Below are 22,543 nucleotides of genomic sequence, written 5' to 3'. Positions count from 1 at the left end.
CTATCGGCGGCTCTCCTGACAGGGGGGTCTGTGCTGATTGTTTATCAGCGCAGCCCCCGCCCCCTCGGATCCCGCCCAGGACCACCATCATGCTGCCCAGGGCCACCAGGATGGCCATCCACACTGAACCACCAGGGAAATGCCAATCATTGCCCAGGCAGATGCTAATCGGTGTCCACTGACAATGCCTGCCAGTGCCAACAAGGATGCCCATCAGTGCTGCCTATCAGTACCCATCTTTTCAGCTTCTCAGTGCCCACCAGTGCAGCCTATCAGTACCCATTTTTTAAGCCTCTCAGTGCCCACCAGTGCCGCCTATCAATGCCCATCAGTGCTGCCTACCAGTGCCACATATCGGTGCCCATCAGTGCCCGCTCATTGGTGCCACCTCATCGGTGCCGCCTTATCAGTGCCCATCAGGGAAAGAGAAAACTTATTTACAAAATTTTATAACAGAAACAAAAGCAAAACCTATTTTTTTCAAAATGTTCAGTCTTTTTTTATATGTTTAGCAAAAAATAAAAACAGCAGAGGTGCTAAAATACCAAATTCCACCAAAAGAAAGCTCTATAATGCCGCGTACACACGACCGGACTTTGAGGGACTAAGTCCGGCGGTCTTTCCGACGGAGTTTTGGCGGAGTTCCGACGGACTTTCCGAATGAACGGACTTGGCCACACACAATCACACCAAAGTCCGACGGATTCGAACGTGATTACGTACGACCGGACTAGAATAAGGAAGTTCATAGCCAGTGCCCAATAGCTGCCCTAGCGTCGTTTTTTGTCCGTCGGACTAGCATACACACAAATGGATTTCTCGGTCTGGCGGAGTTCCGGTGGAAAAATGTAAAACATGTTGTATTTCTAAAGTCCGCCGGATTTTTGGCAAGCGATGGAGCCCACACAAGATCGAATTGTCCGACGGACTCGTTCCGTCAGACCTTTGCTGTCAGAAAGTCCGGTCGTGTGTACGCGGCATTAGTGGTAACAAAATGATAAAAATTTAGTTTGGGTACAGTGTAGCATGACCACGCAATTGTCATTCAAAGTGCGACAGCGCTGAAAGCTCAAAATTGTCCTGGGCAGGAAGGTGTTTAAGTGCCCGGTATTGAAGTGGTGAATGTTTTTGCACTTTTCAACTAACTCATTTTTATTTTATTTTTTATATTAGAAGCATATCACACAAATGAAAATAAACTTTCATGAAGCATATAAAGCCTATTGCAGCCTCACACACCACCTTAATGTGGAACTTAGAAACACAAGAATATTGCCAAACTGGCAGGAGTTTTAATGCAGAAGACATTACTTAAAGTAAAGTATTAAAGTTTTTTTTTTTCCTGCCTGTCCATGCTGTATACTCAATGCACATAAGTGTGTGCAGCCTATTGCATTAAGGTGTATACCCCAAAACTCAAACACACATGCGCGTGTGTGTGTGTGCCTAGATATATATGGCCCCGGAACATTGATCTCCATGCCAGCACAGTGAAAGAAGTACATAAGCAGAGCTGAGTAAAAGGGACATCTTTCCCATCTCCCGCCTTCACACACAGCGATTATGCTAATGTACACAAGGTGAGTAGGGTGTGTCCAGGCTAACACAATTTTGCCAATGCTGAGATAAATGAACACCCAAACTTGTCACATGGAAGTGACATCATCCCGGGCCGAAGATCAGCACCCAGAAGCAGATCAGTTAAAGATGTGGGACAGCGCTGGAGTGAACATTTGTATAGTTCCATATTCATTTTGCCTAATGTCAGCAATGACGACAAAGCAACATCTACCAATTTCACTCATCCCCACTCTTTAAAAAAGTATTAAATGCAAAAAGAAGTAAGAGTCTACTGAATGGCAAGACAGCAGTTCAATCAGAAGCCCTCTTCAAGTGCCGATGGCTTCACAGTTGGAAGAGATAACATGAATCTGAAATAATTTTCTAGCTACAGCTTAAAAGCAATTATTACTTATTATTACAGGTATTCACTGAAAATTTTTTACACACTAGTAAAAAATCACAAAAAAGAAAGAGCACATTAGGCTAGTGCAACACCTTTAGGCACCAATTTAATATAACAATTGTATTAAAACACTCACAAAAGGAATAAAATCACAAATATCATTCTAATCAAACTCCGGAACTCTTCCAACCTCCAGAGACTGGATGTTTGACCTTAAAAAAACCTTCAGCACCTGCAGCAGGATGGAGTAGGTACAAATCGACTAAAATCATTTGAGGTACAAGCCCTCTTCCTCTGAGTTGATCCTGCTAACAAGAATGTTTGCCTATAGATATCTTCATTTAGAAAGAGTTGTGGTGACTAATGATCCCTTCCTCCATACAATTATGGGAGGGAACTTTAACATGTAGTTTGATCAACAGCAAATAAAAAAAAAGGCAACCAATAATAATAACATGTTAATTGAACACAACATAACCAGAAGAGAAACTCCAAACACAAACACAACCCTTGTAATAGAACTAACGGATGACTAGCAGCCACTCTATCCATAAAACTAGCCCACAATTGCTCTGTACATATAAAAAGGGCTCAAATTGTGTTTTTTCTATTACAAGCATGGTGTTTGTGTTTGTAGTTTCTCATTGGTTATGTTGTGATTAATTACTTGTTATCATTATTTGTTGTCTTTTTTTGGTGGGGTTCATTTGAAAGTACCACCCCATAGCTACATTGACCTTTGGTCACCTCCCTTCCTAACTGAGAGTATACTTAAGGGCAAGTGAATGAGAATTAAGAAGTGTATAAAAAGACTGTATGTAAAAAGTGTATAAAAAAGACCTCTCGTAAGGGCAAGTGAAGATGAAGGGGGCTTTCCCTCAAAATGTGTTAGAAGACTTGCACATACTGCCTCCTTCTGCATTTGCTAAAGAGGTTTTTTAATGAACATCCAGTCTCCAAGTTTAGATTAGAGGCCCCAAGTTTGGGATAGGATGATATGCCTGTGATTTTTTTCCTATTGCGAATATTGTAATACATTTTTATATATTTTTTTGTTTAACCACTTGCCGACCGCCGCACGACGATATACGTCGGCAGAATGGCACGGGCAGGCATATGGGCGTATATATAAGTCCCTGCCTGCCCGCGGGTGGGGGGCCCGATCGGGCCCCCCCCCGGTGCCTGCGGCGGTCGGCATTCCGTCGAGAGCGATCCGGGATGAGGGGGCGGCCATTCATTCATGGCCACCCCCTCGCGATCGCTCTCGACGAATGGAAATCCCCGGTGACATCACTTCCTCTCCTGTAATGTAAACACAGGAGAGGAAGTGATGTATTCTCTCCTCCGTGTCGGTATTTTTCGTTCCGACACGGAGGAGAGCGGATCGGTGAGTTGCACCAACACTCTACACACACAGTAGAACATGCCAGGCACACTCACACCCCCCCTTTACCCCCCGATCACCCCCCCAATTACCCCTGCCCCCCAGTCACAGTGACACCAATGTCATTTTTTTTTTTTTTGCATTGGTGTCATTTGTGACTGTAATAACTATTAGGGCAGTTAGAGTTAGCCCCCTTTAGTTCTAATGTGCCCCCCTAACCCCCCCCAATAAAGGTTTAACCCCGTGATCACCCCCCGTCGCCAGTGTCACTAAGGCTGGGTTCACATTGCAGCGGTTTATGAGAACGAATGTGATTCGCACCGCACTGCAGTGCAAATCACATCCGATCTCTGTGCCATTCGCCGCACCCGCCGCACCCGCCACACCCGCCGCAAATTCGCACGGGACCCTTTTTTTGGCCCGCAGCAGAATCGGATCGCATGGGTGTTCACACCATGCGATCCGAGTTTGCAGATCGCACTGTGATATGCGAACTGATCTGGGGGTGTCAGTAACATTTCACTGACACTCCCAGCAGTTCGCATAGGGCAGTGTGAACTGCCGCCGGGAGGCATGCGATGCGGGAACCCGCCGCGGATTCGCGGCGTTTCCGCATCGCTCCAGTGTGAACCCAGCCTAATAAGCGATCATTTTTCTGATCGCCGTATTAGTGTCACAGGTGACGCTAGTTAGGCAGGTAGGTATTTAGGTTCGCCGCAGCTTTTTATAGCGCCAGGGACCCCCATATACTACCGCATAAAGCCCCCTGATTGCCCCCTAGTTAACCCTTTCACCAGTGATCACCATATAACTGTTACAGGTGACGCTGGTTGGTTAGTTATTTTTTTATAGTTTCAGGGCACCCGCCATTTATTACCTAATAAAGGTTTAACCCCCTGATCACCCGGCGGGTGTCATTTGTGACTAATAACTGTTAGGGCAGTTAGGGTTAGCCCCCTTTAGTTCTAAGGTACCCCCCTAACCCCCCCAATAAAGGTTTAACCCCGTGATCACCCCCCGTCGCCAGTGTCACTAAGGCTGGGTTCACATTGCAGCGGTTTGAGAACGGATGTGATTCGCACCGCACTGCAGTGCAAATCACATCCGATCTCTGTGCGATTCGAGTTCAGCCATTCGCCGCACCTGCCGCACCCGCCGCACCCGCCGCAAATTCGCACGGGACCCTTTTTTTGGCCCGCAGCAGAATCGGATCGCATGGGTGTTCACACCATGCGATCCGAGTTTGCAGATCGCACTGCGATATGCGAACTGATCTGGGGGTGTCAGTAACATTTCACTGACACTCCCAGCAGTTCGCATAGGGCAGTGTGAACTGCCGCCGGGAGGCATGCGATGCGGGAACCCGCCGCGCATTCGTGGCGTTCCCGCATCGCTCCAGTGTGAACCCAGCCTAATAAGCGATCGTTTTTCTGATCGCTGTATTAGTGTCACAGGTGACGCTAGTTAGGCAGGTAGGTATTTAGGTTCGCCGCAGCTTTTTATAGCGCCAGGGACCCCCATATACTACCGCATAAAGCCCCCTGATTGCCCCCTAGTTAACCCTTTCACCAGTGATCACCATATAACTGTTACAGGTGACGCTGGTTGGTTAGTTATTTTTTTATAGTTTCAGGGCACCCGCCATTTATTACCTAGTCTCACTAGTGTACCCCTAAATTTAGGGGTGTCTACTTTCCAAAATGGGGTCATTTGGGGGGGGTTTGTGCCATCTTGGCATTTTATGGCCTTCAAAACTGTAACGCCCTTAGAAAGCCTGAAGGCGGTGCTTGGTTTTCGGGGCCCCGTACGCGGCTAGGCTCCCAAAAAGTCCCACATATGTGGTATCCCCGTACTCAGGAGAAGCAGCAGAATTTATTTTGGGGTGTCATTTCACATATGCCCATGGCATGCGTGAGCAATATATCATTTAGTGACAACTTTGTGAAAAAAAAAAAAAAAAAAAAAAAGTTTGTAATTTTCCCGCAACTTGTGGCAAAATATAAAATATTCCATGGACTCAACATGCCTCTCAGCAAATAGCTTGGGGTGTCTACTTTCTAAAATGGGGTCATTTGTGGGGGTTTTGTGCCATCTTGGCATTTTATGGCCTTCAAAACTGTAATAGGTAGTGAGAAGTGAACTCAAAAATTTACGCCCTTAGAAAGCCTGAAGGCGGTGCTTGGTTTTCGGGGCCCCGTACGCGGCTAGGCTCCCAAAAAGTCCCACATATGTGGTATCCCCGTACTCAGGAGAAGCAGCAGAATTTATTTTGGGGTGTCATTTCACATACGCCCATAGCATGTGTGAGCAATATATCATTTAGTGACAACTTTGTGTAAAAAAAAAAAAAAAAATTTTTTTTTGTCATTATTCAATCGCTTGAGGCAAAAAAATAAAATATTCAATGGGCTCAACATGCCTCTTATCAATTTCCTTAGGGGGTCTACTTTCCAAAATGGGGTCATTTGGGGGGGTTTTGTACTGCCCTGCCATTTTAGCACCTCAAGAAATGAGATAGGCAGTCGTAAACTAAAAGCTGCGTAAATTCCAGAAAACGTACCTTAGTTTGTAGATGTGACAACTTTTGCGCAAACCAATAAATATACAATTATTGACTTTTTTTTTACCAAAGACATGTGGCTGAATACATTTTGGCCTAAATGTATGACTAAAATTGAGTTTATTGGATTTTTCTAATAACAAAAAGTAGAAAATATCATTTTTTTTCAAAATTTGCGGTCTTTTTACGTTTATATCGCAAAAAATAAAAATCGCAGAGGCAATCAAATACCATCAAAAGAAAGCTCTATTTGTGGGAAGAAAAGGACGCAAATTTTGTTTGGGTACAACATTGCATGACCGCGCAATTACCAGTTAAAGCAGCGCAGTGCCAAAGTGTAAAAAGACCTCTGGTCATTTACCAGCAAAATGGTCCGGTCTGAAAGTGGTTAATAACCTTTTAGTTCAAAGCCATCTCTGAGGAAATTAATTGAATACAACGGGCATGACACAAAATACTGTTGAGATAAATAAAGGCACAAATACAATTTAAACAAACTTCAGAGAACCCGCTTGAGTGCAAAAACAGCTACAAGAACTATAATAGTCACTAAGAGATTTTAAATTTTTTTTTAAGATAGAACAAAGATTGAAAAGCAGCAGAAAAGAGAATGGGGTAAGGAAGAAAGAGAACGGAGCAGGGGGACTGAAGGGGAAAAAAGGGGGAATTAAATGTCATACGGCCAGGCCAACATAACCCAGTCAAAATATCTTATGTCATAAGGACAAAGCTTAATAACATTATGTGTTCAAGGAATAGGAACCTGAAGTGATTTCATCATACAGAGCAGGAGTCTTAAACTTGGACCAACAGGCCCATGTCTTGGAATGCCAGGTATATGATCTCTGGCTATATGTGTAAGCTCTTCTAAGAGACCTAAATCATCGATCTTTGGGCTATTAAAAGAACAGAACTTTGTCCCCACATAGTGGGAATAAGAGACTTAGCTGCATTCAACAAATGGGGGATTATAGACTGCTTGTATTGGTCTGTTGACTCTGTTGTACAGTGAAATAAAACCACCCATGGATCAAAATGAAGGTTATCACCTTGTTTTAAAGTAATCATTGTAAGCACTTCCTGTCAATATGGATGAATGAGTGGACAAATCTACCAAGTTTGAGCTTTGCCCTGCCCTACCACATTTTGCGGTCAGCCAGGCGATTCCCAGGCTGAACCCTAAATGCAAATGGGGATACAAGTGATGTCATTACTCAAATATGGGCAATGGCCATTATTGGGATATGACTTGTCACTGGGTGGGTGAAGTCTAATGGGAAACTGAAAGACTAGCTCCACATCAGGTCCGCATTACTGTTGATTGATAGCGCATAACAGTGGGTAGATTTGAAAGCTGCTATTGGACCCCCTGCCATGCACTGTCATACAAAAGTAAAGTAGACTTTCTGGGGGACTAGTCTCTCAGTTCATCATCAGGCTCCACTCACCCCAGTACAAAATTCCTCAGCCAAGCACCTGTGATCACATGTGCAGAACATATTTTGTTTTGCTTCGAATAGATTTGTCTTTTTGTTTTTTTAATAATGGACTTTACTTACTTTTTGCACATTTTTGGTGAATGGTTAAGGGGTACTATGTATATCCATTCACATGAGGGGGGTGAGATGCTTGTTAAAGGGGGCTTCCAGATTCCATTAGGCCCCCCGCCTGCAGACCTCCACAACCACTGGCCATTGTTGTGGGTTAGAGGCCCTTGTCCCCATCAACATGAGGAAAACCTGCTTTGGGATGTGGGGGCAGAGCCCCCTGCCAAAAAGCACCCCCCCATGTTGAGGGCATGGCCTGGTATAGTTCAGAAGTGGTGGGCTCGCTCCCCCTGTTTCCTGGCCTGCTAGGCTGCATGCTCGGATAGGGGTCAGGTATGGATTTTGGGGGATCCCAAGTTTTTTTTTTTTTTTATTTGGTGTGGGTTTCCCTACAAAAGGCCTGGTATGGATTTGGGCCAGGTGGACCACACAAGGTTTTTTTCATTGCCGGCATTCTTTTGTTTACAGTTCAGCTGTCAGTGGGGAAGCCCACTGACAGCTGATGAGTCATCGATTGTTAAGAACATGGCCGGCTTCCTGGCCCACTCCTTAACAACCAGCTATTTTTCAAACGGAATTCAAATCATTTTTTGAACGATACGAATTTAAATCCTTACAAAAATGTTAAATTCATTAGCAACCAAATATATATATATATATATATATATATATATATATATATATATATATATAAATTAAATTAACCACTTGCCTCCCAGAACTGCCTGGCTGTGCTGTAGCCATCTTTCGGCTATAGCACAGCCAGACAGTTCTGGGAGGGCCTCTCTGTGATCGCTGTTTCACTAGGACAAAGCTGATCACAGATCAGGCTAAAGGGCCAATTTTTAGCGGCCTTTTACCATGTGATCAGCTGTGTCCATTTACAACTGATCATGCTGTAAACACAAGCCAGTTATCCTTTCCTCACACTGACAGCGAGAGGGGAAGAGAGCCAATAAGGGGCTTGTGTAAAAGGGACATCTACACTGATAATTAGGGCAGTGATTATCATTTCAGTCTCACCAGTATTGCCAATCAGTGCCTCCTCATCAGTGTCACCTATCAGTGCAGCTGAAAAAATACCTGTTTGCAAAATTTTATAACAAACTACAAAAATTATTTTATTTTTTTCTAAATTGCAGGTCTTTTTTGTTTATTACCCAGTGGTGATAAAATACATTAAAAAAAAAAAAAAAAATTTGAGTACAGTGTTACATGACAAAATGTGACAGTGCTGAAAGGTAAAAATTGGCCTGGGCAGGAAGAGGGTAAAAGTGCCCTGTAGGCAAGTGGTTAAACAAATTTTAACTAAATTCTTTGTTATTTCATTCAGATTCAGATACATCCGAATCTCCATATAACCAAAAATGTGTCCGAATTTATATTTAGACATTGCACATGTCTAAGCCCTTGTACACACAGTCGGACATTCCGACTGAAAATGTCCGATCGGACCGTGTTATCGGATAATCCGACCGTGTGTGGACTCCATCGGACTGTTTCTGTCGGGAATATCCGACCGACAAAGTTTTAGAGCTGGGCTATAAAATTATCTGACAACATGATCCGTTCAGACATTGTCCAATCGTTTGTAGAGAATTCCAATCGGACAAAGTGCCACGCATGCTCAGATTAAATTGCAAGACCAAAACTATTGGCTACTAGCCTGAACGTAGTCCCATCATAACAAAATAACGTCATCACGTTACGAACGAGCGGATATTCCGACAACTTTGTCTGACCGTGTGTATGCAACACCAGTTTCGGACAAAATCCATCAGACAAAATCCGACAGATTTTGTTGTCGGAATGTCCGACCATGTGTACAAGGGCTAATGATCAGCACAGTAGCTGGGGAGGGAGGAATGCCCAGTGTAGACATAGACAGGTGGAGGAAAGAAAAAAATGTTGGTGACAGATACATGAACTGAGGCCAAGTACTGAGCCCTTTGGTGCTGTTCTCTGATGGAATTCTACTCCCTTTTTAGAATTTCCATGACCATGTAGTGTTGTTCACGGCATGAAAAAAGTGTAAATCTCTTTTTATGATTGTTCTGCATTAATAGCCTATTCTAAATAAATGGGTACTTTAACGCAAAGCTTGGTTGCACGTGTACAGCGACACACCACAATGGAATGGGTAGATGTGAAAGGAACCTTAGAAAACCTTGAAAAAGGTAAATGAAAATGGTTTTGTATAGGTCAAATACATAGGGTCTAATATATATAACATGGGTCTATTGCATAGCAACTGATAATTTCCATCCTTAAACTGAATAATTAAATTGACTGTTATGGGAGAGTGGACCAGTTTTTTCCACGTTTTTGTAAATGAGCCTCACTGGCTTTTACATGTATCATCTGTATTTCCCATTAAACTTGCATATTACATTTGTATTGTTCTAGTGTAATTACAATTTCCAGTACACATAGTTCTCATTTAATTGGATAGATGCAGAGTATATTATTACTATTTGCAGGATCATTGAAGCGCAGTCCAGAATCATTGCAATGATGAGATATCAAAGCATGGATTTCAGGTGAAGAAGTAGTTCTATAAATAGCTATCCATTCACTGAAGGTTCACAAGTTTCCTGTATAACCCCAATAACAAATTCAAACAATAATCATTATTTCTTTGATCATTATAAGAAGAGCTGAAATGTTTCAACAGTGACATTTTCAATGTCCCATTTCCATGGATGTGAGTCTATTTCTATCCTCTGACTGTATGTACATTCAATTCATTATAAAAGTATACTCATTCTAGGACTGCCACCTTTTCTTCACACCTAACCTGAATACTTAACGATTCATGGGATTTTTTTATTTTTATTTTTTTAAAGGGGCAGTGCTTTGGACAAATTATTTCTGTTAGTAGTAGAGAACTAGTGGTCCAGTGGACCGTTTTTCTCCATCTGAGTGCACAATATACTCTATATTGTATATGCAAAAAAGTGTAAATGAACTGCAATGCAAAAAGGGGCATTTTTTTTGTAATGGCTGCTCATTCCAAATAAGGTCTACTTTAGCTCATCGGGATTTCAAACACACTCCCGGCTATTGCAGTCAGTACTATGTTTAAATTTCCTTAGCGGTCATGAATGGAAGTGGAAAGAAAGGCTGCCTGATCACTTCCACTGCATGCCGAAGATAACGCCTGTGACAGAGCCAACCAGGACAGGGGCTTTTGGAGAAGACTGCAGGGTAGCCTCTTGTCTACTTACTATGGGCTCTGGCATTTGAGGGAGCTACAAACATTTACGAAGATGTCCTGTTACATAATGCAATAGAACATTATTACATTTAACAGTCAAGGAAGCCATGATGGTCTCTGCCAACTTGGAACTCAGCAGATGTATTTAAAAAGAAAGCTGGTTAATGAGATTTGGACAGCCCTGGGTCTTCTTGAATACTGTTGCTGGACAGTCTGGGATCCCTGATTAATGAAAGCATTGTCTAGGTGTGAATTCCCATTGTTAATTGAGTAGCCTAATGTTTCTGTCTGTTGGCAAACTTTTGGAGGTTTTTATTATGGGATTAGCATTGTGTCAACTTTAGCTTGTCATCTAAACCACTGTGTTATGTTTTGGGTAAATATTTGGTTTTATTGTTCATGTGGTGACTGACCTACTTTTGAAATGTATAAAAACCTGTATTTCTGTTCAGTAAACAATCATTTCTTTGGTTCTACCTCAACATCTTGTCTGTGTACTATGCTTGAATAAAAAGAGCTGATATTGGCTCTCGGTCTGCTGGATCAGTTTGGAGGCTGTGCTTCCCGCACAAATATGCATCCTGGAGAAATAAATGTCTGCTGGAGCAAGGGTGGTAAGAGCCAGAGGCCTCTATTGTCATAGCTCTACACAATGATGAACATGTGTGCAGGGGGAGTAAAGTGATAGAATTTATGTGAGGGCCTGTGTATGTGGGGGGGAGGGGGGCACTGTACTTCATATATTGGGGGGGTCCTGTATGCCCTTAGCAGGAACAGTAATCATAATGGACAACCCCCTGTCATGTCATGTGGATGGGGGAGAGCTAACTCTTTATATTGAGAGATCCTGGGTCCTGTGGATGGGGGGCACTGAACTTATAATGGGGACCCCCTGTGTGACCTCAGGTTGGGGAGCTCAGTGCATATTATAACTGGGGCCCCCTGTATGACCTGAGGATAGAAGCTCTATACACCTTGTAATGAGGGGCACACATTGTGACCTGAGAATTAGGGCTATTAGATCCTATGGCTCTAATCAGGTGCTTCAAAAATACACCATCATTGCTGTGATTCAAGTGGCCGGTGTCCAAAAAGGGACCAGACGCCTGAATAGGGGGTGGCAGAGGCAGCCGTGGATAGATTCACACTATGCATGAATCTATCCATTACTCATATGGTGGTGGCTGGAGAGGGATTAATCTTCAAGTCTAAAATGTGCATTTTAGAATGTGCAGAAACAAAAAATCGCTTTCGTAGATAAGTGATTAAGCACCATGGAGATTGCATACTTCCATGCAGACTAAATCAGAGTCTTCCCCAGTACTGTATATGTGAGATTCAGTGGCTGGCTTTCAGCATCTGCATTTCCCTGGTGCATATTCTTCCAATTGTACTGTATCTAGGGTCAATTTGACTGGAACGTTGGGCGAATCACACTAACTCTCACTTAGATGAATACTTATTTATTATTCACTGTGCAAATTGAAAAGTGATTAATTGCTACATACACCCTTTCTCTCACCACTGCGGACAGACATTAGGACACATTTACATTTCTTGGTAGAACATTTCACTGAAGTACCTGATTACACCTTCTTTGATGTGATTCTCCAGTTCCTCAATAAATTTCTCTCCTCTCATCCAGTAGATCATGGGGCCAGACTCTCCACTAAATCCAAAGAAAGCTCTACAGAATACGCTGAGTGGGCTGCCTAAAGAGAAAATAAAGACAATGTGTAAAGTATCAATGTCCCCGTGTCATCCTGTCAACAGAATTGTGGCTCTATGTGGCCATAGGGAAAAGAATTATGATTTACTCATGGACACACAAAGGCATAGCATGGGAAGTTTACAGTACTTCAGATCGGGAGAGTAAAAGACCCAGGCAGTCTCGATAAAATCCTTGTACCACTCCCCTGCAATAGAAGAGACAATATACTCATCTCTCAATTAGTCCATGTTTTCTACCAACTTTACTTAATTTCAGGGAATAAGACTCTTCAGCATTTGGCACTTTGGAAAGTGCCTGATGCCTGTTTTCCCCACCACATGATGTTTCTTTGTTTATTTTATGCAGCAGTAATAAAATTTATGTAAAGGATACAGGGTTAAGGGTAGAAATATGCTCTAATGTGGTGATGGCAATATCAGGGGTCAATTAAATGATCGTAGCATGGCATATACCTACCCAGGAGATGGGAAAGGTATTTGCTAGAGATAGATGACCTTATTTGAAGATGTTATGCACAAACATAGACATTGTGCTGAGCCATCAGTTTGGATTGGATAAATGTCCTCTGTATAACTTTGAAAGACTTGCTACATATTAAAAACTGAAGAAAGGAGATACATTTTAATGTAAAGCAATCCTGTGGTCTGGTTAAGGAATATAAACAAGATCATATAATTCTTTTCTCCTGTGCTGATAGAACGCAAAGAACCACTGCAGTCCCATATAGTACCTATTCAATACTGGATGTCTGAAAGTCAGCATATGCATGGGCATAAGGGCCCTCCTTCATAGCAAATAGGCTGGTAAGGTTGAATTAGAGAATGTGCCTGTTTTCTGTACATTAGGAAGTTAGGAGTTGTTCAGAATTTTCTTGCTGCTCTAGCATTGCACTGGGCAGTATGAATGTAAAAGTAAAGCTAAAATCGAGGACCTCATGGTCCAGATGCTTTGCCAACCTTGTAGGTGTTTTAAGGAAGAGAGGAGTGGAAGGAAGCACAAAGGAAGAGCATAGGGTTGGCTTAGTGAGGGAGTAAAATGGCAATTGGGCACGGTTTCCAACTTATCCTAGCACTGCATCCAACAACAGTAGCTGTCCTTGTATGCAGACACGCACCAACAAACATGATATCCAAATGAGGCATAATACATCAAAATAATATATAAAATATAAGGTACAATAATTCCTGATAATGGATGTAAACCCTTACTTATACCCAGTGAAGTGAACCGCCTCAGATGATACACGGGGCTATCGTTTACAGCCAAGAAAGCTGCCATCTTGGTCTTGGTTTAATCTTCAACTGCCATGATGCTGCACATGCAATCAGGTTTGACAGTTTGGTTGAGAGCGCAAATGTTTTTTTCAAACTGTTAAATTAATGGGTTTACTTCCACTTTAAAGTAAACAATAACCTCCTCTGTAACCCTGTCTCCTCCTACAAAATCTAACCCTGACCATGGCCCCTACCACTCTCCTAATGTAATCCTATATTAAGACTCGCCACCACCCTTACCTTTTGTCCTGTGTATCTGCTTTATTTGGAGTCAAAAACTGTCATGATGAATCCTAACACTTGTGCCTACAGCACCAGAAACCCACATTTCCCTAAATATTAGCTTTGTATAAACTGAAAGTTTTTTGTTGTATGCAACACTTATGATTGATTTGTGTTGTGTTTTTCTTAACGATCTTGATCAAAAATAAAATGTAGTCTGGTTAAATATAGTATTATTTCAACTTATTTTTATAAAAGTTAATTTGTTACACTTAAAATCTTAGCAGCCCATGTATGAAACAATGCATACCTTAAATATTTATAGCCTTTGCAGTGATAGAATGCAAAATAAAAGACACTAATAGGGATGAGCCAGATTGCCAAATTTAAAACATTATGGGACGTTTGCGGGAAATTGGAGTGCCTGTGGACTGCCTTATAATGAACGGTGAGACTGTCAATGCACATGAGAGAGCCGTCAATGCAATGAGAGATCGCAATGCATTGACTGCTGCTGGTTGGCCAAAGCATGCACCTGACCTGTATGCTTTGGCCAATCACAGCACTCACAGCACTCTGCTGTCAAAGACTGTCTGCTGTTATTTTTCCTTTTTTTTACACTTTTTTTGGTGAATGTGTAGGGGTACAATGTACCCGATACCCATTCACATAGGGGGGCCAGGATCTAGGGGTCCCCTTGTTAAAGGGGGCTTCCAAATTCTGATAAGCCCCCCACCTGCAGACCCCCACAACCACCAGGCAAGGGTTGAAGGGAAGAGGCTCTTGTCTCCATCATTATAGGGACAAGGTGTTTTGGGGTGACCCCAAACCACCCTCTCCATGTTGAGGGCATGTGGGCTGGTTACGGTTCAGCAGGGGTCACTCCCCCTTTTTCCTGCAGCCTGCCAGGTTGCATGCTCGGATAAGGGGCTGGTATGGATTTTGGGGGGACACCATGCAATTTTTTTTTAAATTCTGCTGCTGGGTTCCTCTTAATATTTATACCAGACCCGAAGGGGGGGGGGGGACAATCTGCTTTATAAGTTATTTTTTTTATTAATGATGTTATCTATAGACAGATTACTATTAGATAATCACACAGAATCCTTTATTCTTGTGTTGGTTAATGAAACATTTGGTTCACCCAATATAAAATCAAACTTTTTTTATTGTTATGTTATAGTTGTAGACACATAGCAGCAAAGTAAATATGAACATTTCCTACTGGATACAAGGGATACTTTAAGCTTGTAAGTCTTAATAAACCTTAGATATGAAGTTGTAAGAGAAACACACCATCAACTTTTTAAATGGCATTTATTTATTTACTATTACGAAGGTGGGCATAACAAGGAACATGCAAGTGCTGCAGTGACTGATATACACCCTGTAATTGTGTGGCACAATGTGATGTTATCCTGCGAATTATGGTGGCCTGCTTGTTTTTCCTACATGTGGGGCAACATCCAATACCTAGAGCTTCAGAATCCCCTCCAGAAACAGGAACTGCTAGCATGTCTCACGAAGTGCTGCCTTGCAGTGATGGTTTTTAGTTTCACTTTTGTCAGCATATTACTTAGGCCAATGAATGTATACCTTTTCTAGCTCATCAGAATGGCATGGTTACCTAAGAATCTTCAACTTTAATTAAAGTATATTTAAAGCCAAAACTTTCTTTAATTTTGGGAAGGCTTACATCCGATACCATTGTTTTTCAATGTGTCAGTCATTAGGGAGAGTTTCCTTCACTTCCTGTTTTGTCGTCCCAACAGAAAGTGATATGATATCTTTTCATTGTAAGGGAAGTGACCTCTGACAGTTGTCACTGGAACAAGCATCTTCATTGAAAAATGTTCTCTTTATTTCTGTTTTGGCGGCAACTTAAAAATAGGATTTTTAAAACAGCTTACCTGTACAATCCTTTTCTTTGATGTATATCAGGGGACACAGAGCTGTAGTAATTACTATGTGGGTTATATCAGAGCGACAGGTGCTGGACACTGGCATGCCCCTAAGGCGTGTACTCCACTATATAACCCCTCCCATTTCTGGGAGTCCTCCGTTTTGTAGCCAAGCAATACAAGTTTATACCAAGAAGGGAGGGACCCCTGTGTCCCCTGATGTACATCAAAGAAAATGATTTTACAGGTAAGCTGTTTTAAAAATCCTATTTTCTTTTCTTACATCAGGGGACACAGAGCCATAGTAATTACTATGTGGGATGTCCCATAGCAATGGCAACTGGGTGGGGGGGGGGGAGATATAACAAAAAACAGGAGGCCAGAGGACTCATACTGCAGCCTGCAGTATACTGCGCCCCAAAGGCAATCGCCTCATGACCTTTAACCACTTGAGATCCGCGCTATAGTCAATTGACGGCTACAGCGCGGATCTCCTTTTCCGGGACTATGTCTATTGACGTAGTCCCGTGTACGAGCGGCCTGCGCGCCCCCTGTGGGGCGCGCGCGGCGCGCTCGGTGATCAGCGAGTCCATGAGACTCGCCTGATCACCGATCCATGCAAGGGGTCAATCCCGACCCCTTATCACGTGATCAGCTGTCAGCCAATGACAGCTGATCATGTGATATAGAGGAGACGGTAATCGGCTATTATTCCTCCTCGCGCTGACAGCGCGAGGAGAAAAAAAAGCCGATCACCGGCGGCCGTGATCAGGACATCAGTCCCGATCATGGCCAGCCCTGCTAGCGACCACCTTCCCCCTGCCAGTGCCCACCTGCCCCCTGCAGTGCCCCACTTATTAAAAGTGCCCCCCGTCAGTGCCACCCAGCAGTGCCCACAGTGCCACCCAGCACTGCCCACAGTGCCACCCAGCAGTGCCGCCCACAGTGCCACCCACAGTGCCACCCAGCAGTGCCCACAATCTGCCTCAAAGGTGCTGCACCCCAGTGCCGCCCATCAGTGCCCAGCAGTGCCGCCCATCAGTGCCCAGCAGTGCCGCCCATCAGTGCCCAGCAGTGCCGCCCATCAGTGCCCAGCAGTGCCACCTATCAGTGCCCATCAGTCCCATCTATCAGTGGTACCTATCAGTGCCCATCCGTGCCACCCATCCATGCCACCCATCCGTGCCACCCATCCGTGCCATCTTATCTGTGCCCATCTTTGCCCATCAGTGCCGCCTTATCTGTGCCCATCGGTGCCGCCTTATCTGTGCCTATTAGTGCCGCCTTAACTATGCCTATCAGTGCCTATCAGTGCAGCCTATCAGTGCCCACCAGTGCAGCCTATCAGTGCTAGTGATGGCCGAACGGTTCGCCCGGCGGTCGTTTCGCGGCGAATTTCCGACTTTCGCCGTCCGCGGGTTCGAACGCCTTTTTCCGTCGTTCGCCCCGGCGGACTTACGTGTTTAATGTATACAAGAACTTTAACCTTTCGTGACACGTTTATCATGTGTTACAGGACAACCAATTGAGACATGACAGCTCATGGACACTTGGACATTCCCCCTAACCTATAAATACACCCGATCCGGTGGCCATTTTACATTCTTTCTTCTGTCACTGTAGGGAAAGGATCCTGTGTGGAGTAGGGACAGAGAAAACGCTAGCTATTTGGTACACAAAAGTTCTTTTCAGGACTGGTATAGGTGTTAGGTCAGCAGCCTGAGTTTCTTTTGTCAGTTTAGATAAAGGGACAGAGCGCTGTATGCTGCTATTTTAGGGACAGCTCAGCCAGATTAGTCTTTCTTCATCATCATCATCATCATCATCATTAGCTGTTACTATCAGGTCCACAAAAGAGCTGTTCCAGCTAATCGTTCCAGCCTACTCTTTTTTGCCAATTTGTATAGGGACAGGCAGGAAGCAGTGTGTCAGGCAGTGAGGATAATTTTAAAGACTTGCTGTTACTATTAGTTCCACAAAGGTTCTTTTCAGGACTGGTATCAGTGGTACGGTAATAGGCTTGTACACGTATAATATTCTTTCTTCCAAATATAGAAAGAATATTATACTTGACTGCTGCCCTTCTGCTGCAGTCTGCTAATCATTCACAACTCACTTGTTCCACAAAGCTCTTTATCAGGACTGGTAACTTGGTCTGTCTAGGGTGCTACGGTACATAGGCTTGGGTGCGGTACAGTCTGCTGTTCTGTAAGGACCGCTATCGGTCCACAATACATAGGGTTGCCGTGCACTACTGCTGACCGCTGCCCTATACTGCAGCAGTCCTTCATTGGTATAGGGACTGACGTACAGTCTGCTAATCACTAACACACAACCTGCTTGGTCCACAAAAGTTCTTATAAGGACTGGTAACTTGGTATAGGGTGCTACGGTACATAGGCCTGAGTGCGTTACAGTCTGCTGTTCTGTAAGGACCGCTATCGGTCCACAATACATAGGGTTGCCGTGCACTACTGCTGACCGCTGCCCTATACTGCAGCAGTCCTTCAGCGGTATAGGGACTGACGCACAGTCTGCTAAACACTAACACACAACCTGCTTGGTCCACAAAAGTTTTTATAAGGACTGGTAACTTGGTATAGGGTGCTACGGTACATAGGCCTGAGTGCAGTACAGTCTGCTGTTCTGTAAGGACCGCTATCGGTCCACAATACATAGGGTTGCCGTGCACTACTGCTGACCGCTGCCCTATACTGCAGCAGTCCTTCATTGGTATAGGGACTGACGTACAGTCTGCTAATCACTAACACACAACCTGCTTGGTCCACAAAAGTTCTTATAAGGACTGGTAACTTGGTATAGGGTGCTACGGTACATAGGCCTGAGTGCGTTACAGTCTGCTGTTCTGTAAGGACCGCTATCGGTCCACAATACATAGGGTTGCCGTGCACTACTGCTGACCGCTGCCCTATACTGCAGCAGTCCTTCATTGGTATAGGGACTGACGTACAGTCTGCTAATCACTAACACACAACCTGCTTGTTCCACAAAAGTTCTTATAAGGACTGGTAACTTGGTATAGGGTGCTACGGTACATAGGCCTGAGTGCGTTACAGTCTGCTGTTCTGTAAGGACCGCTATCGGTCCACAATACATAGGGTTGCCGTGCACTACTGCTGACCGCTGCCCTATACTGCAGCAGTCCTTCATTGGTATAGGGACTGACGTACAGTCTGCTAATCACTAACACACAACCTGCTTGGTCCACAAAAGTTCTTATAAGGACTGGTAACTTGGTATAGGGTGCTACGGTACATAGGCCTGAGTGCGTTACAGTCTGCTGTTCTGTAAGGACCGCTATCGGTCCACAATACATAGGGTTGCCGTGCACTACTGCTGACCGCTGCCCTATACTGCAGCAGTCCTTCAGCGGTATAGGGACTGACGCACAGTCTGCTAAACACTAACACACAACCTGCTTGGTCCACAAAAGTTTTTATAAGGACTGGTAACTTGGTATAGGGTGCTACGGTACATAGGCCTGAGTGCGTTACAGTCTGCTGTTCTGTAAGGACCGCTATCGGTCCACAATACATAGGGTTGCCGTGCACTACTGCTGACCGCTGCCCTATACTGCAGCAGTCCTTCATTGGTATAGGGACTGACGTACAGTCTGCTAATCACTAACACACAACCTGCTTGGTCCACAAAAGTTCTTATAAGGACTGGTAACTTGGTATAGGGTGCTACGGTACATAGGCCTGAGTGCGTTACAGTCTGCTGTTCTGTAAGGACCGCTATCGGTCCACAATACATAGGGTTGCCGTGCACTACTGCTGACCGCTGCCCTATACTGCAGCAGTCCTTCAGCGGTATAGGGACTGACGCACAGTCTGCTAAACACTAACACACAACCTGCTTGGTCCACAAAAGTTTTTATAAGGACTGGTAACTTGGTATAGGGTGCTACGGTACATAGGCCTGAGTGCAGTACAGTCTGCTGTTCTGTAAGGACCGCTATCGGTCCACAATACATAGGGTTGCCGTGCACTACTGCTGACCGCTGCCCTATACTGCAGCAGTCCTTCATTGGTATAGGGACTGACGTACAGTCTGCTAATCACTAACACACAACCTGCTTGGTCCACAAAAGTTCTTATAAGGACTGGTAACTTGGTATAGGGTGCTACGGTACATAGGCCTGAGTGCGTTACAGTCTGCTGTTCTGTAAGGACCGCTATCGGTCCACAATACATAGGGTTGCCGTGCACTACTGCTGACCGCTGCCCTATACTGCAGCAGTCCTTCATTGGTATAGGGACTGACGTACAGTCTGCTAATCACTAACACACAACCTGCTTGTTCCACAAAAGTTCTTATAAGGACTGGTAACTTGGTATAGGGTGCTACGGTACATAGGCTTGAGTGCGGTACAGTCTGCTGTTCTGTAAGGACCGCTATCGGTCCACAATAGATAGGGTTGACGTGCACCACTGCTGACCGCTGCCCTATACTGCAGCAGTCCTTCAGCGGTATAGGGACTGACGTACAGTCTGCTAAACACTAATACACAACCTGCTTGGTCCACAAAAGTTCTTATAAGGACTGGTAACTTGGTATAGGGTGCTACGGTACATAGGCTTGAGTGCGGTACAGTCTGCTGTTCTGTAAGGACCGCTATCGGTCCACAATAGATAGGGTTGACGTGCACCACTGCTGACCGCTGCCCTATACTGCAGCAGTCCTTCAGCGGTATAGGGACTGACGTACAGTCTGCTAATCACTAACACACAACCTGCTTGTTCCACAAAAGTTCTTATAAGGACTGGTAACTTGGTATAGGGTGCTACGGTACATAGGCTTGAGTGCGGTACAGTCTGCTGTTCTGTAAGGACCGCTATCGGTCCACAATAGATAGGGTTGACGTGCACCACTGCTGACCGCTGCCCTATACTGCAGCAGTCCTTCAGCGGTATAGGGACTGACGTACAGTCTGCTAAACACTAATACACAACCTGCTTGGTCCACAAAAGTTCTTATAAGGACTGGTAACTTGGTATAGGGTGCTACGGTACATAGGCTTGAGTGCGGTACAGTCTGCTGTTCTGTAAGGACCGCTATCGGTCCACAATAGATAGGGTTGACGTGCACCACTGCTGACCGCTGCCCTATACTGCAGCAGTCCTTCAGCGGTATAGGGACTGACGTACAGTCTGCTAAACACTAATACACAACCTGCTTGGTCCACAAAAGTTCTTATAAGGACTGGTAACTTGGTATAGGGTGCTACGGTACATAGGCTTGAGTGCGGTACAGTCTGCTGTTCTGTAAGGACCGCTATCGGTCCACAATAGATAGGGTTGACGTGCACCACTGCTGACCGCTCACCTATACTGCAGCAGTCCTTCAGCGGTATAGGGACTGACGTACAGTCTGCTAATCACTAACACACAACCTGCTTGTTCCACAAAAGTTCTTATAAGGACTGGTAACTTGGTATAGGGTGCTACGGTACATAGGCTTGAGTGCGGTACAGTCTGCTGTTCTGTAAGGACCGCTATCGGTCCACAATAGATAGGGTTGACGTGCACCACTGCTGACCGCTGCCCTATACTGCAGCAGTCCTTCAGCGGTATAGGGACTGACGTACAGTCTGCTAAACACTAATACACAACCTGCTTGGTCCACAAAAGTTCTTATAAGGACTGGTAACTTGGTATAGGGTGCTACGGTACATAGGCTTGAGTGCGGTACAGTCTGCTGTTCTGTAAGGACCGCTATCGGTCCACAATAGATAGGGTTGACGTGCACCACTGCTGACCGCTGCCCTATACTGCAGCAGTCCTTCAGCGGTATAGGGACTGACGTACAGTCTGCTAAACACTAATACACAACCTGCTTGGTCCACAAAAGTTCTTATAAGGACTGGTAACTTGGTATAGGGTGCTACGGTACATAGGCTTGAGTGCGGTACAGTCTGCTGTTCTGTAAGGACCGCTATCGGTCCACAATAGATAGGGTTGACGTGCACCACTGCTGACCGCTCACCTATACTGCAGCAGTCCTTCAGCGGTATAGGGACTAAGAGTTTTGTCACAGGGTCATTTAAAAAATGACATGCAGAGGAAGAGGCAGGCCCTTCCGCAGGGGTGGTAGGGGTAGGGCAGGAGCAACAGGCTTGAGCCAAAGTGGGAAGTTGCAGAAGGTGCGTTCAATTACTTTAAAGGATGCACCAGACTTGGTTGAGTGGCTCGCTCAGCCTTACTCTTCTGCACCCTCCTCATCCTCTCGATCTGCACCCTCTTCTTCACTCTCTGCTATGTGCACCCCCAAAGACACTACCACCAACAACACGACCACCACCACCACCACCACATACCTTCCGCTTGAGTCACTGGAATTATTTTCCGATCCATATCAAGAGGACATTTCTGATGCGCAGCCACTCTTGGTATTGGATCAGGAAGAGGAGGTAGCAACAAGCGCTACTCAGCAGTCTGACGCCAGTACCCAGATCAGCCCAAGGAGGAGGTTGGTCCCCGGTGTTGCTGCCTACTCTACTTATAGCGGTGGGGAAGGTGACGTTGATGATGACGTGTCTAGTGATGTCACGTGGGTGCCCACAAGAGAGGAAGAGGAGGGGAGTTCAGAGGGAGATATGGACCAGCAGATAGGGAGGAGAAGCAGCAATGACTTACATTGCACAGCAGGGACAAAGCAGACTGCAAATGTATCAGGAGCGAGTCATCGACCATGTACGGTCACATCTGGCGCTCCCA

General features: G+C 44.7%; 1 protein-coding gene and 1 long non-coding RNA gene across 2 annotated transcripts in view; one reads left to right on the top strand and one right to left on the bottom strand.

The window, feature by feature from the left end:
- Positions 1 to 12,610, top strand: part of LOC143986179 (uncharacterized) — a 457,706-nt gene extending 445,096 nt beyond the window's left edge. The window contains exon 3 of the long non-coding RNA XR_013276444.1: positions 12,323 to 12,610. This is a non-coding gene — a long non-coding RNA (uncharacterized LOC143986179). The remainder of the gene's footprint in view (positions 1 to 12,322) is intronic.
- IL1RAPL2 (interleukin 1 receptor accessory protein like 2) overlaps positions 1 to 22,543 on the bottom strand; it is a 1,165,568-nt gene that overhangs the window by 47,079 nt on the left and 1,095,946 nt on the right. The window contains exon 7 of the mRNA XM_077484766.1: positions 12,257 to 12,386. Within this exon, the coding sequence (XP_077340892.1) occupies positions 12,257 to 12,386 (130 nt within the window). The remainder of the gene's footprint in view (positions 1 to 12,256; positions 12,387 to 22,543) is intronic.

The sequence above is a fragment of the Lithobates pipiens genome, unplaced genomic scaffold, assembly GCF_037356315.1.
Source record: "Lithobates pipiens isolate NorthernLeopardFrog02 unplaced genomic scaffold, aLitPip1_a1.2 Scaffold_1, whole genome shotgun sequence".
Classification (NCBI taxonomy): domain Eukaryota; kingdom Metazoa; phylum Chordata; class Amphibia; order Anura; family Ranidae; genus Lithobates; species Lithobates pipiens.
This window is presented reverse-complemented; position numbering and strand designations above follow the sequence as displayed.